Consider the following 13,846-nt stretch of genomic DNA (forward strand, 5'->3'; position numbering starts at 1 on the left):
TAGTCAAAATCTTATTATTTGATGTAACCCAGATATCATTTGAGGCCATCCATTCTTTACTTTTTTTTTTTTTTTTACATTTATTTATTGTTGAGAGAGCATGAGCAGGGGAGGGGCAGAGAGAAGAGAGGAAGACACAGAATGCGAAACAGGCTCCAAACTCTGAGCTGTCAGCACAGAGCCGGGTGTGGGGCTCGAACTCACAAACCGTGAGATCATGACTTGAGCCGAAGTCAGACACTTAACTGACTGAGCCGCCCAGGTGCTCCGAGGCCATCGTTTCTTAAGGAGATTTAGATAACTGATCCGTGCAAGGATTTCTGGATACTCCTAACTATACTTACTGGTAGTTTCTTCTTTGTCCATGTCTCTGTGTATGTAAGTTGTACCTGTTTGTCTCAGGCTGGCCCATGGACAGATGGCTAGTCTTCTTGATGTTTTCATGAATTATTACATGCTCTTTATATTCAAGAATTTAAGAGATGGAACCATGCCTCAACAACAAAGCCTATGCGCATCTTGCTGGCTCTACCCCCTCAAAGTCTATACCCTTCACTGTGGCTATCCCTGCTGTATCACGTGAGAGCACGCAGGGGCCCTTTTACAGCAGCTCCCTCTCTGTGAGTGGCCCTGTCAGGCTTCTCTGCCTTCCCTGGCCTGATATGCTGGGATTGAAGATTTCTCCCTTATTACCTTGGCTATACAAAATCCATCTTCTCTTAGTTATCTAGTATCTAAGAAGCTCTTAGTCCTAAAATCTGTGTCTCTTTTCCCTCTCCCTTGTGTGAGGTAGGCCCAGCTCCTCGACTACTCTAGCCCTTGCCTTTTTCAACAAGAGAGAGCACTTTCTCTTCTACCATCATTTGAAAGTTTCCTTCTACTGTCCTTCACTTTGGCCCCTCTGGCTCTTGCCTGTTTCATTGCTCTGGCCGTCAGCAGCCTAACTAGACCCTTGCAGATCTTTCTACACATCTTTTGCTTCTTCTCCAATGCATTTAAGTGATGAGAATAGTGATAGTCATAGCTAACATCTGTTGAGTATGTACCGTATTCTAGGCATTGTCCTCTTAGCCATTTATACATATAATCTCTTTTAATCCTCATATGATCCAGTAAAGTAGATAATATTATCACCACCCCCTTTCCTTTTTATGAGATGAAGGAATTGGAACATACCTAAAATGATAGAGCTGCTCTCTGAACACTCACAATCTGGCTCCACAGATAGCTTTCCTAACCACCACACTATTCTGCCTCTCCGTGGTAGTCAGTAGATATTTGCTGAATAAATGGGAGGCAGTGAAAGAGGAAGGTGAGTAAATAGACTTAATAAAGGTGGAACAAAGATGTCACTTTGTCCTCTTAACATGGATATTTTCTGTCTTTGCAGCGTCCCATTCAAGGAATTGCAGCCCATGTTGAAGGCAAAAATGACATCCCATTTCGATGTTAAAGTAGCCACGTCCTCATTTTTATATTCCAGCATATAAGGCCATGCTAAAATATAAAACAATACTTCCCATATTTGTAACTCTTTGCGGGGAAGGGAGTGTATTTTTAATAAACATGCTTCAAAGATTTTCAAAATTGTATGCATATGAATTGTAAAGAAAATCACCCAGAATCAACAGCTGCCTAATAATAATTTGCATTTTGCAGTGGTGTGCATTTGTCATTGTGTATTCACATTCAATGAGCACGTTTAATTCCATCAACATTCTTCTTACGGTAGATTTGTATTTCTTGGGGAAGCCATCACACTGAAGCCGTCAGTTGGAATATTTATTACGATGAACCCAGGATATGCTGGTCGAACTGAATTACCGGAAAATCTCAAAGCTCTTTTCAGGCAAGTGTTAAGCTTTGTGGTTTAGCATCTGGAGCACTCATGCCACCTAATGTTGCTGGTTTGCACTGTTAAATGATTTGTTTTTACTTGAGAATTCCTGTGGAAAACCTCTTATTATTGCTTTGGGATTCCTGATAGAACTTTCATCATGATAAGTTTAACTCTTTTGAAATATGAAGCCAGAACTTAAAATCATTACTTAAAAGTTGCATGGTACATTCAAACATTGAATACTAGCTCTTTTATAATGATGTCTTTATTATAAACAAAGTTTTTTTATTAGTTATAGAATATGTGGAAAATACAGAAAAGGATAAAAGGTTACAGCTTTACCACCCAGAAGTGGTAATTGTTACCTTTTTTTGGCCTCTTTTATAATTCAGATTTTATGAAGTTAAGATATTATTTTAGGTATGATTTTTATTTAGTTCGTAGTTAATATTTTGACATAAGTAGTTTATTGTATTATTGGAAATTCCTTGGAAATGCTATTTTATGTAGCTTCAAAACAGTCTCTTTCACGGCTTATCCATAATTTTCTTAACTGTTCCCTATTGTCTGACCTGAAGGGTTTGTGTTTTTCTTTGCAGTTTTTTATGATCATAAAACAGACTATAAATATCTCTTCACATGAAGAGTTACCCTATTTCAGATTATTACCCAGAATAGATTTGTACATGTAGAATTACCTGGTGAATGAATAAAATACCTATCGATGACCTGCCTTCCAAAAATATTTTACCAATGTATATACCTATTAACAGTCTGTCAGAGAAGCTGTACTGTATCTGAACCAGTTGTGTTTCTCTCCTATTTTAAATCAACTTTGTTCAGGTATAATTTCATGTAATAAATTGCATGCATTTAAGGGTACAGCTTGTGAAAACATTTACCACAATCAAGATATGGAATATTTCCAACCCCTGGAAGCGGTGCCTCTTTGACGTTAATCCCCCATACAACAGATGTGTCTTCTGTGGCTCTAGGTTAAATTTGCCTTTCCTAGAGTTCATGTTCTGTACTCGTTTGTACTCGTCTGTGTTAGCTTCTTTCTTTGAATGATAAGGTTTGGGGATTCCTCCAAGTCGAGGAGATCAGTAGGTCTTTTGTAGGTGATTAGTATTCTGTTGTAGAGACATATTACAACCTGTTTATCCATACACCAGTTGATGGACATTTGCGTTTCCAGTTTGGGGCTCTTATGAATAAAGCTGCTATGAACAGTCCTCTACAATCTTTGTGTGAACATATATCTTCTTTTGCGTAAATACCTATGAAGGAAAGTCTCATGGCAAATGTGTGTTTGACTGTATTAGAATCTGCCAGTTGGGTTTCCAAGATGGTGGTACTATTTTACAGTCTCACTGTCAGTATATGAGAATTTCGATTGCTCTACGTTCTTACCAAGTTGTAGTCCATCTAATAGATACGTGGAGGTATGTCATTGTGGGTTTAGTCCGCTGCATTTGCATGATGGATCATGGTTTGAACATCTTTGAACTTGCCATTCCCTTCACTTTTTTGAAGAGCTGTATTGTGTATGCTTCCTTTGTTAAATTCATATATTGCAAATACTTCACTCCTAATTTGTGGCTTGCCTTTTAATTTTCTTAATGGTGTCCATTTTAAATGTCCATTAAAAATTTTTTTTTTAATTTTTATTTATTTTTGAGAGAGAAAGAGAGAAACAGAACGTGAGCGGGAGAGGGGCAGAGAGAGAAGGGGACACAGAATCTGAACTGGGGACCGTGAGATTGTGACCTGAGCTGAAGCTGGATGCTTGGGGCGCCTGGGTGGCGCAGTCAGTTAAGCGTCCGACTTCAGCCAGGTCACGATCTCGCGGTCCGTGAGTTCGAGCCCCGTGTCAGGCTCTGGGCTGATGGTTCAGAGCCTGGAGCCTGGAGCCTGTTTCCGATTCTGTGTCTCCCTCTCTCTCTGCCCCTCCCCCGTTCATGCTCTGTCTCTCTCTGTCCCAAAAATAAATAAACGTTGAAGCTGGATGCTTAACCGACTGAGCCACCCAAGCACCCCTAAATGGTGTCCATTTTGAATGAGATGGAATACAGTTTATCAATTTTTTTTTAATATGCTAGTTAAGAAAGTTTTACTAGTCCCAAGTTGCAAAAATTTTCACAGGTTTTCTGCCAGAAGTTTTGTGGTATTGTCCTTTTTCTGTTAAGGTGCTAGATTATATTGATTGATGTTTTCCATTGCTAAACAATTCTCCAATGCTGCATTCCTGGGATAAACTCTACTTAGTCAGGAGATACTATTTTTTATATTTATTTTGCTGGACTCAACATGCTACTATTTTTTTTTAATTTTTTTTTTTAACGTTTATTTATTTTTGAGACAGAGACAGAGCATGAACGGGGGAGGGTTAGAGAGAGAGGGAGACAAAGCATCTGAAACAGCCTCCAGGCTCTGAGCTGTCAGCACAGAGTCCAACACGGGGCTTGAACTCATGGACCGCGAGATCATGACCTGAACTGAAGTCGGACGCTTAACCGACTGAGCCACCCAGGCACCCCTCAACATGCTACTATTTTGTTAAGGATTTTTTTTTTAATTTTTTTTTCTAACATTAATTTTTGAGTGACAGAGACAGTGTGTGAGTGGGGGAGAGGTAGCGAGAGGTGGAGACACATAATCTGAAGCAGGCTCCAGGCTCTGAGCTATCAGCACAGCACCCAACCTGAGGCTTGAACTCGCAGACTGTGAGATCATGACCTGAATTGAAGTCGGAAACTTAACCAATTGAGCCACCCAGGCGCCCCTGGCTTGTTAAGGATTTTTAAATCCACACCATGAGGGATATTGGTCTATAGTGTCCTTTCTTGTAGTATCTTTATCTTGTTTTGACATTAGGGTATGTTCTCCTCATGAAACTAGTTGGCAAATGCTCCCTTGCCTATTTTGTTGAGAGTTTGTGTGGGATTGGTATTATTTACCCCTTATTTTATTTTACTTTATTTTTTTATTTACCCCTTAAATACAGGATAGAATTAAACAGTGAAGCCATCTGGGCCCTGCGTTTTTCTTTGTGGGAGTTTTTTGGGGGGTTTTTGTTCATTTTTTTTTTATTTACCCCTTAAATACAGGATGGAATTAATCAGTGAAGCCATCTGGGCCTGGGTTTTTCTTTGTGGGAGTTTTTTGGGGGGTTTTTTGTTCTTTTTTTGGGGGGGGGGATAGACTCAACTTTGATATGGAGCTATTCATATTTTTTATTTCTTTTATTAGTTTTTGGTAATTTCCATCTTTTAAGAAGTCTTTCTACATTATCTAGATTATTGAATGTATTGGCATTTATTTGTTCATAATATTCCTTTATTATCTATAGTGACATCTTCAGTCCATGTCTTTTATGGGTAATTTGTGTCTTCTCTCCTGTTTTTGCTTTTTTGAGCTAGAGGTTTATCAGTTACATTTTCAAGAATTCTTTGGTGTTCACAGTCTGTATTATTATTTAGTGTCTGCCTTCAAAATGATAGGCTATTTAATATATGAGGTAAGAACCTCTATAGTTTTTAGTGTGATTTCTTTCCCTTCTTTTAAGCTTGAAATTTGCTTGTTCATCTGTCTAGATATTTAATCATGTTTCATTTGTATTTTCTTCTAATTTTTATAGTATGACTTTTTAAATGTACTTTATTTGTCGAGAACTTCTTTTGGTTGGTTACAATGAGTATTTAAACAGAATTCTTTTCCCAAATAGTCAATTAGTCCAGCATGCTTTATTAAATGTTTTTCTTTCTTCATAAAACAGCTTGCCTAGCATAGTGGCTGTATGATGTCTATTTTTAAAAAAAAAATAATTTTAGACACCATCTATCCTTAGAAACTAATGATTATAGAATACTTGGATTTTGAAAATGGTACATCTTTCCAGTATTTTTACATTTGTATCCCCGTTCATCTCCTGCATGTTTTCATTTGGGTCTCAAAATTTGAAATTGTTTTGTGCCGTTTTCGTAAATTTGGTCTAATGAAGCAGAGCCTCACTTATGTTGCGGTGCTAGTACTCATGTCAGCAAAGTTTGAAGGCCAGTTTGGATGACGCAAGTAGCATTCATGAGTGGAGGAGGCTCAGGCTACTATGCCTGAGCCCTGAGTGCGTCCTGATGCCACCATTGACGTGCCTCGGGCCTGAGCGTATGTGCTTGCCCTTCTCAGAACCTTAGTCTGCACTCCGCAAAATACTGATGAGGAGAGGAGCCGCTTCGTAGACTTGTGACAATTAAGGGAGAGAGTGCATGAAAAGCTTGTCATGCTCTGTATGGCGTGAAGAAAGTGCTCAGTAAAAAAAGTTGTCAGTATTAACGTATGTACCACGCAAGTCAACTCACTGCCTTTTCTGTCCTGTCCCCTGTTTACTGTTCCTCTTTAGTACTTCTATCCTATGATAAGAGTACAAAGCGTGGGGAAAGTGTGGGTGTAATTTAAATAGGAGAAATAGTCACGGCATAGATCCAAAGAAACTTAGGAATGTTTAGGGTGAAAACCTAGATATGCACACTCTAGACTGTAATTATATTTATAAAAGCAGGTGGAGGAACACTTTGGACTGTGTACTTTAAGAATTCTAAAATAGCAGGCTTATTTACTTATTTGGTTCCTTTTTTGCCCTTCAGTTGAACAGAATGTTTTCAGATGTTGCTGTCCAGGGCAGTGGTCTTTGGGGAGGACTTTGTGGAACCCCCCCTCCAAGAAGGGGAGTTAAACGTTACGTTTTGGTAAATTTTTATCTTAAAAGTGTAACCAAGCTGGCCTGAGGCAGTGGCCTGCTAGAAAGAGCCTGTACCAGCTTGAAAGCACTGATGGTTAAATTTTCATGAATTCCATAAGCACAACCACTAATGGAAACTTAATTATATAAACATTTGATTATATTTAAAACAAAAGTGATAAATACTCAGAACGCATCACTATTTCAGTCATACTGATGCGCTTAGATCCTTTATATCTGCTTTGTCTGTTTGGTGGTATGCTACTGCACATCTCTTCCCAGGCCCACATTTAGTGGTATGTTGATAGATTGAAGTTAGCCATGGTGCAGGTGTTTATTCTGTGGAAACCCGCAAATGCTATTTTTGGAGAGCCAGTCATTAAGCATTTACTAGCTCAGCACAGGCCACAGGTAAAGGTGGCCTCTAGCCCCGAGTATCACTCAGTTTTCTACAGTGATGACTTACTTATAGGAGAATATACCACAGATGTTCCTTAAGCTCTTACACCCATCCTTCTGTCATTTCCAGACATTCCGTCTTTTTCTATGTATCTAGTAACTGACGGACATTTTTTAGTTGAAGCAGAGGGTCTTGTTAGCTGTGATGGACAGAGGTAATTGTGAACTGCTTCAGAATGGTGAGAATGTTGGTACAAATTAATCATTTGATTTCAGCAATCTGTACATATTACCTTAGAAAGTTTTAAAACTAAATTTCGTATTTCTTTTTCAGACCCTGTGCCATGGTTGCGCCTGACATTGAGCTAATCTGTGAAATCATGTTAGTTGCTGAAGGCTTTGCAGACGCGCGTTCACTAGCCCGCAAGTTCGTGACATTGTACACACTCTGCAGGGGGCTCCTCTCCAAGCAGGTGAGGGGTTTTTTGTTCTCTTTCCTAGGTTTGTACATCCCATTAAAACTGCTTTTGACACATAGATGCTGGGTACTTTATCACTCACATTACAGTTAGACCTTTTAGAGTAATTTTGTATTTTCCGTAAAATTTTGCAAATCTTTATTTTAGTATTTGTAATATTCTTTTTCTGATTTTAAACATGAGACATTTTAAGTTGACTGTTGATTGGTACTATGTACAATTGTCAGTGGGCTCTGTGATCGTCTTTGACTCTCACCAATGTTATAATTGTTCATGGAATTTTATGCTGCCTGCTTTGTTGGTGAGAATATTATTTTCTAGTGAGAGACGGCAAGAGTGTTTATAAGAATCAGAAGAGGTAAAGCTGATTTTCCAAAGAACCCTTCAAGAAATGTTAAATGAAAATTTTTCTCATTTGGTGGTAATCCCTTATTTGAAGGTGGGTTTGTTATTTGTTTTTACATTTGGTGTGTGATTCCCTAGTCTCTGAAGTGGGTCAGACCTGTTTTTGGTTTTGTTGTGTTTTGGGGGTTGTTTTTTTTTTTTTTTTGGAGTATAGCTGATGCTCATTGATGTTAGTTTCAGGTGTATGGCACACTGATTGGATACCTCTGTACATTATGCTATGCTCACCACAAGTGTGGCTCCCGTCTGTCACCATACAAGGCTGTTACAGTACCATTGACCATATTCCCTGTGCTGTACCTTTTATTCCTGTCCAGTAGCTAGCTTCTTCACTTCTTCACTGTTTCACTGAAGTTGCTGATGAGCTACACAAATTATGTATGTATCAGCCTCATTATTTTTAAATTCAGCTTTTTGGTCACCTTTGACCTCACTTTTTCGATGACCTTTCATTAATTCCTGGTGACATTATTTTGCAGCTTTTCTGGCATGAAAGTATTAAAATGCCATAGTTAGAACCACATAGTTACCTATACTGACAGATGTACTTATTTTGAATTACCTGTCGTTAAGGTGGAATTTGGACTCTGAGAGCGAAATTGATGTTGTCCTTTTAATATGTAAATTTACATTCTGGGGGGAAATCCTAGCAAATTTAACAACATGGAAAAATGTTTATGACAGTGTTCTATGTAAAAAATGCAGCATGCCAAACTAGGTACGATCTACAACTTGCATTTATTTTACACTCAGACTGCATGTATTATAGAAAGTAACTGGGGGGCGCCTGGGTGGCGCAGTCGGTTAAGCGTCCGACTTCAGCCAGGTCACGATCTCGCGGCCCGTGAGTTCGAGCCCCGCATCAGGCTCTGGGTTGATGGTTCGGAGCCTGGAGCCTGTTTCCCATTCTGTGTCTCCCTCTCTCTCTGCCCCTCCCCCGTTCATGCTCTGTCTCTCTCTGTCCCAAAAATAAATAAACGTTGAAAAAAAAAATTTAAAAAAATAAAAAAAAAAAAAATAATAAAAAAAAAAAGAAAGTAACTGGGAAGTACGTAGTGATTTTTGATTTTTGTCTCTGGGTGATAATACTGTGAGTATTTTTTATTTTTCTCCTTGTTTGTGGTATCCTTCTTATTTTTTCGAGGAGTTCATTTTAATTTTATCACGGGCAGAAGTCAGAAGAAAACAATGTCACTGAACCCGGGCAGTACAGAGTCGCAACCACATCCATTCCCAGTAGTAATATTTAAACACTGAGTGAGCACTTACTGTATCCAAGTAACCTGTTGGTTGATTAAGAGGACAAGCAAGAACACATGAAACCAGCACACTCAGAGTTTGGAGTTCAGAGAACTTCCGGGATTGAGTTTCCGTTAGATAAAAATTAGAAGAACATGCAGGAGGAGATGATCATAGTTTCTTCCTTGAAAACCATAAGGTATGAGGGAGGTGTTGGGAGGAAAGGTAGAACAGACGAGGAGAGCATTCTCCAACTAGAGGAATGTCATGGGGGTGATGAGGGAAGGCAGTGAGGCCAGGACAGAAGGGCTGAGTTAGAAGGATGGACGCTGATACTTTTCTAAACTGTAGGGATTTAAGAAGAACCTATGGATGGTTTTGACTGATGGACTAGCATAATGAGAACAGTGAAGATTATTTCAGCAGTTGTTGGATTTACATGTTGAGAAGGGTCACCAACTCGTCTTAAACCCGTGTCCAGAATTTCTTCTACCCTTTAATGTTCTTACTGCACTGACTTAGCCCCCTCCTCAGTCTCTCTGACCTCCACACTCCAGTTCTTGCCCTTTGCCTTCTCTCCTCAAGCCGTCATCTTTTTCTGCATCATGGCTCTCAAATGAGTTTTTACCATGACCCACAGTAAAAAAAATACTCCTTCTGTTAAGACTCAGGACCCACACCCGTGTGTCATATGCACAGCTGAAACAACAATTTTCACCCAACACTTCTTGCCCTTCTTATTTGCAACACATTATGGTGTTTTTCATTCTGTTTTCTTCTGTTCTGTTACCAGCAGAAATGATGGTCAAGACCTACTAAATTGATTTTACTATTCACTGCTGGATTGAAGGACATAGTTATACGTGGATATATTGTTTCACTGCTCACAAAGCATTTTATTCTTTCAACAGCCTTGTAAAGTGGTTAGATCCTTTTATGTGCATTTTTATGGATGATGCTTGGAGAGGGTGCTGACTTTCCCACAGGCGCCATTGAGAGATAATTTGAGAGAAAAGTTGTCACTCTGTGGGTGGTAGATGAAAGGCAAAAGAGAGCAATCTTTTAACTCATTGTCCCTTTACTGAGTACCTACCTGTGCAGTGCACCATGTTGGGACCTACAAGACAACAGGGAATAGATCTGTGCTCTGTTCTCCAGGAGCCCAGAGCCTGTGAAAGGCATCTTCTGTCGGGATTATGTGAAACTCTCAAAGCGGACATACTGTTATATCCCTGAATTGTAATAATAAAGTTTGTACTTCACTAAATGCCAGAGTTAGGACTGGAGCGTCTGAGTGATTAAGAGGCAGAGTTATTAGGGCAAGTAGAGATCTGGGTCTGGGAGGGGTGGACTCACAGGGTTATCTGTTGAAGTCACACTGGAGAAATATGCCATGTTTAGAGGTGAAAATTTGCAAGTAGTTCAACTCAGTGTTAGCAGGTTTACTGAGACGAGAGCAGGGAAGACGGATGGATCCTTGGGCACGCTGCAACTCAGTGCTATGGGAAGAAGAGATCTGCTGACGGAGGCAGAGAATCAGGAGAAAGAGGGAGGAGGATACTGAAGGGATGTGGTTTTTACAAATTGGAAGAGAACAGGAAAATAGTACTTTACATCATTAAAGCATGTATTTATCTGAACTCTTTTCTTACAGCTTTTGGCTTTTACTTCTGGAATGAGAAATTTATTCCCTTTTAAAATCTTTGAGAAAATACAACCTATGTTTTGATTTTTAGGATCATTATGATTGGGGACTTCGCGCTATTAAATCTGTCTTGGTTGTAGCTGGCTCCCTGAAACGAGGAGATAAAAATAGACCCGAAGATCAGGTACCACAGTGCTAATAACATGGTTTTGTGGAGTGGGTAGCTAAACAACTTCACAGAAATGAAAGTATGTATCTGGATGGTGGGCCATGCCTAGCGCAACTTTTATTTCTTTTTTTAAGTTTATTTATTTTGAGAGAGACAGAGGCACCACAGGTTGGGGAAGGACAGAGAGAGAGGAGTGAGGATCCCAAGCAGCCTCTGCACTGCCAGTGCAGAGCCCAGCCTGGGCCTTGAACTCCCAAAACCATGAGATCATGCTCTGAGCCGACCCCAAGTGTTGAACGTTTAACCAACTGAGCCACCCCGGCGCCCCAGTACAGAGCAACTTTTAAAAAGTATGATCTCTCTTTTCCACATAGAATATTTTGAGGACTGGCATTGCTTACATCATGAAAGATAAGTATTCTTGAGTATAAGGATATGAATACAGGAAAGAAAATGTGATTTTGTAAGTGCTTTTGAAATAACAGCTACAAAAAATATTTTGGCAGTCATAATCAAATCAGTAATCACTGGTTGATTTCCTCTGAGGAACATTCAGAAAATCTGATTAATTGAGTTGGGATAATAATCCTGAAATGTCAGTGAAAACATAATCTAATGGAACCTGGAAAATGAGCATAGAACAAACAGGAAGAACGATCACCTGACACCAGTGAAATGCAATGCTCAGGTGGTTATTCACAGCTGCTGGGTGAATGTTCTATCCCTGCTGGGGACTTTTTCTCTTCTTCTTTTTCCTCTAAATTTTTTAAGAGTTTTTTCTTTACTAAATAGTGAGAACAGTGGATATACATCACTATGTGTATATTTCGTATGGCTTGAGAAGTTGAAGAAAACAAATCGATGAATTTCTTTTCACATTAAAGGATGCTTACGTGATTTTCTACTTCTGTAATACTTTCTTTTCCTCTCAGTCATAATTCATGATTGGACCGAGATTTTCTTGGATTTTTCTTTTGTTGTTGTTGTTGGATCGCTTACGTCTTTCTGTAAAAATCCTGATGTTCAAGTTACTGCTTTTAAAATCTAAAGCCTTCTTCAGTTTTCAGCCAATACACAACAAATACCCAAACTAAAAATGGTTACATTTATTATTCCGAAGTTCTTAGAGATTCTCTTGAACAAAATGATCTGATGGGCCTAGTTCATTTATATCCTGGAGTTTGAGGATTAAGGAGAGAAGGGCCTCAGACCCTTTGTCAAGATCAGAGCAGATTGTTGTAGGAACAGGGCCTCCTCGTCGACCTGAGTCTGAAGTTTGTGATACCAGCAGAGACTTCTCCTGTGCTGCTCTGTGCACTTCTACGCATTTAGCCTCCCCGTACATAGAATGCCAACCTAACAGAGACCAGTATCCATATCCCATGCCTAAAGCCTTGCTTTAGAGGCAAGACTTAAAAACAGCATTTTTAGGGGTGCCTGGGTGGCTCAGTCGGTTAAGCATTCAACTTTGGCTCGGGTCATGATCTCACAGTTTGTGGGTTCAAGCCCCACATTGGGCTCTATGCTGACAGCGTGGAGCCTGGAGCCTGCTTCATATTCTGTGTCTCCTCTCTCTTTGCCCCTTTCCCACTCACACTCTCTCTCTCTCTCCCTCAAAAATAAATAAATATTAAAAACAAATTTTTTTTAAATAATAAAAAAACAGCATTTTTAGTTTTGAAGATGTCTGGTACACCTTGTATTGGCCATTTAAATACAGTGTTTTCTTCCTAGGTACTCATGAGAGCATTAAGGGACTTCAATATGCCTAAAATAGTGACAGACGACATCCCCGTGTTTTTGGGCCTGGTTGGTGACCTGTTTCCAGCCCTGGACGTACCTCGGCGGAGAGCACCACACTTTGAACAGATTGTCAGGCAGTCTACCCTGGAGCTTCACCTGCAGCCTGAGGAGAGCTTCATCCTTAAAGTAAATGGCGCATGTGCATTTCACAGCAGCCCATGACATTTGCAGTGAGACTTACTGTATTTAAGTATCGTTAGCCAAAACATTAACTCACGTATTACACTGACTTTTACATAATATATTCTTTAAAGCATTCTAATAGGACCTGCTTTACTCCAGTAATTATAAATAATTATTTTGTAGTTACATTCTGTGAGAAGGAACATATGATTGGGTCCTGGTTTTATTTTTTATTTATTTTTTTTACTTTATTTATTTTGAGAGAGAGAGAGAGAGAGCATGAATCGGGGAGGGGCGGACAGAGAGGGAAAGAGAATCCCAAGAAGGCTCTGTGCTGCCAGTGCAGAGCCCCATGGAGGGCTTGAACTCACGAAGTGTAAGATCGTGATTTGAGCCGAAACCAAGAGACAGACGCTTAACTGACTGAGCCACCTACATGCTTGGTTAAGCACCATGGTGCTTGGTCCTTTCTTAAGTCATGGTTTTAAATGTAAGCCTACTTCTCATTAGTTGATAAAATTTCTTGGTTGCTCTTGGTGACATGCATCAAAAATTAACGTTGCTCTTTTCTTTCCATCTTAGAGAACATGGGAAGTAAATCATTAGTATGTGCCTTTAATGGGGACTAAAGTGTCAACATATATGATACCTGACTTATCAAAGGCTTGTGCATATGCATGCTCACTTTGGGTGTAGTAAATACACAGACATTAAAATACACATAAAGTATCTATTTTAGATATTTTAAAGGATATAAGCCATCACTCACTTGTAGGTGATTAGCCGTGTATGGTTTTTGTTCAACACTTCATGAAGACTCCTTGATTTTGTAAGTAATTCCTACCACGTCCAAAGTACTAGACTGTACTTCACTTCTGCCTGCATCAGTGACTCACTGAGTCCTGGTTTTTCTTCACTCTTACTCTCATGTTGTTCTTGGGGAGATCCAGGAAAAGCTGTGGTTGTCATCTATGTTAACTTTCCTGGACCATCATTTTGTAAGTGG

At 39.5% G+C, this 13,846-nt stretch overlaps 1 protein-coding gene across 2 annotated transcripts in view; it reads left to right on the forward strand.

Annotated features, from left to right (window-relative positions):
• Positions 1–13,846, forward strand: part of DNAH11 (dynein axonemal heavy chain 11) — a 355,616-nt gene that overhangs the window by 156,027 nt on the left and 185,743 nt on the right. For both annotated transcript variants that reach the window (XM_047849106.1, XM_047849105.1), the window contains exons 35-38: positions 1,733–1,849; positions 7,312–7,450; positions 10,837–10,929; positions 12,649–12,843. In XM_047849106.1, the coding sequence (XP_047705062.1) occupies positions 1,733–1,849; positions 7,312–7,450; positions 10,837–10,929; positions 12,649–12,843 (544 nt within the window). The remainder of the gene's footprint in view (positions 1–1,732; positions 1,850–7,311; positions 7,451–10,836; positions 10,930–12,648; positions 12,844–13,846) is intronic.

This window comes from Prionailurus viverrinus, chromosome A2 (genome assembly GCF_022837055.1).
Source record: "Prionailurus viverrinus isolate Anna chromosome A2, UM_Priviv_1.0, whole genome shotgun sequence".
NCBI lineage: Eukaryota > Metazoa > Chordata > Mammalia > Carnivora > Felidae > Prionailurus > Prionailurus viverrinus.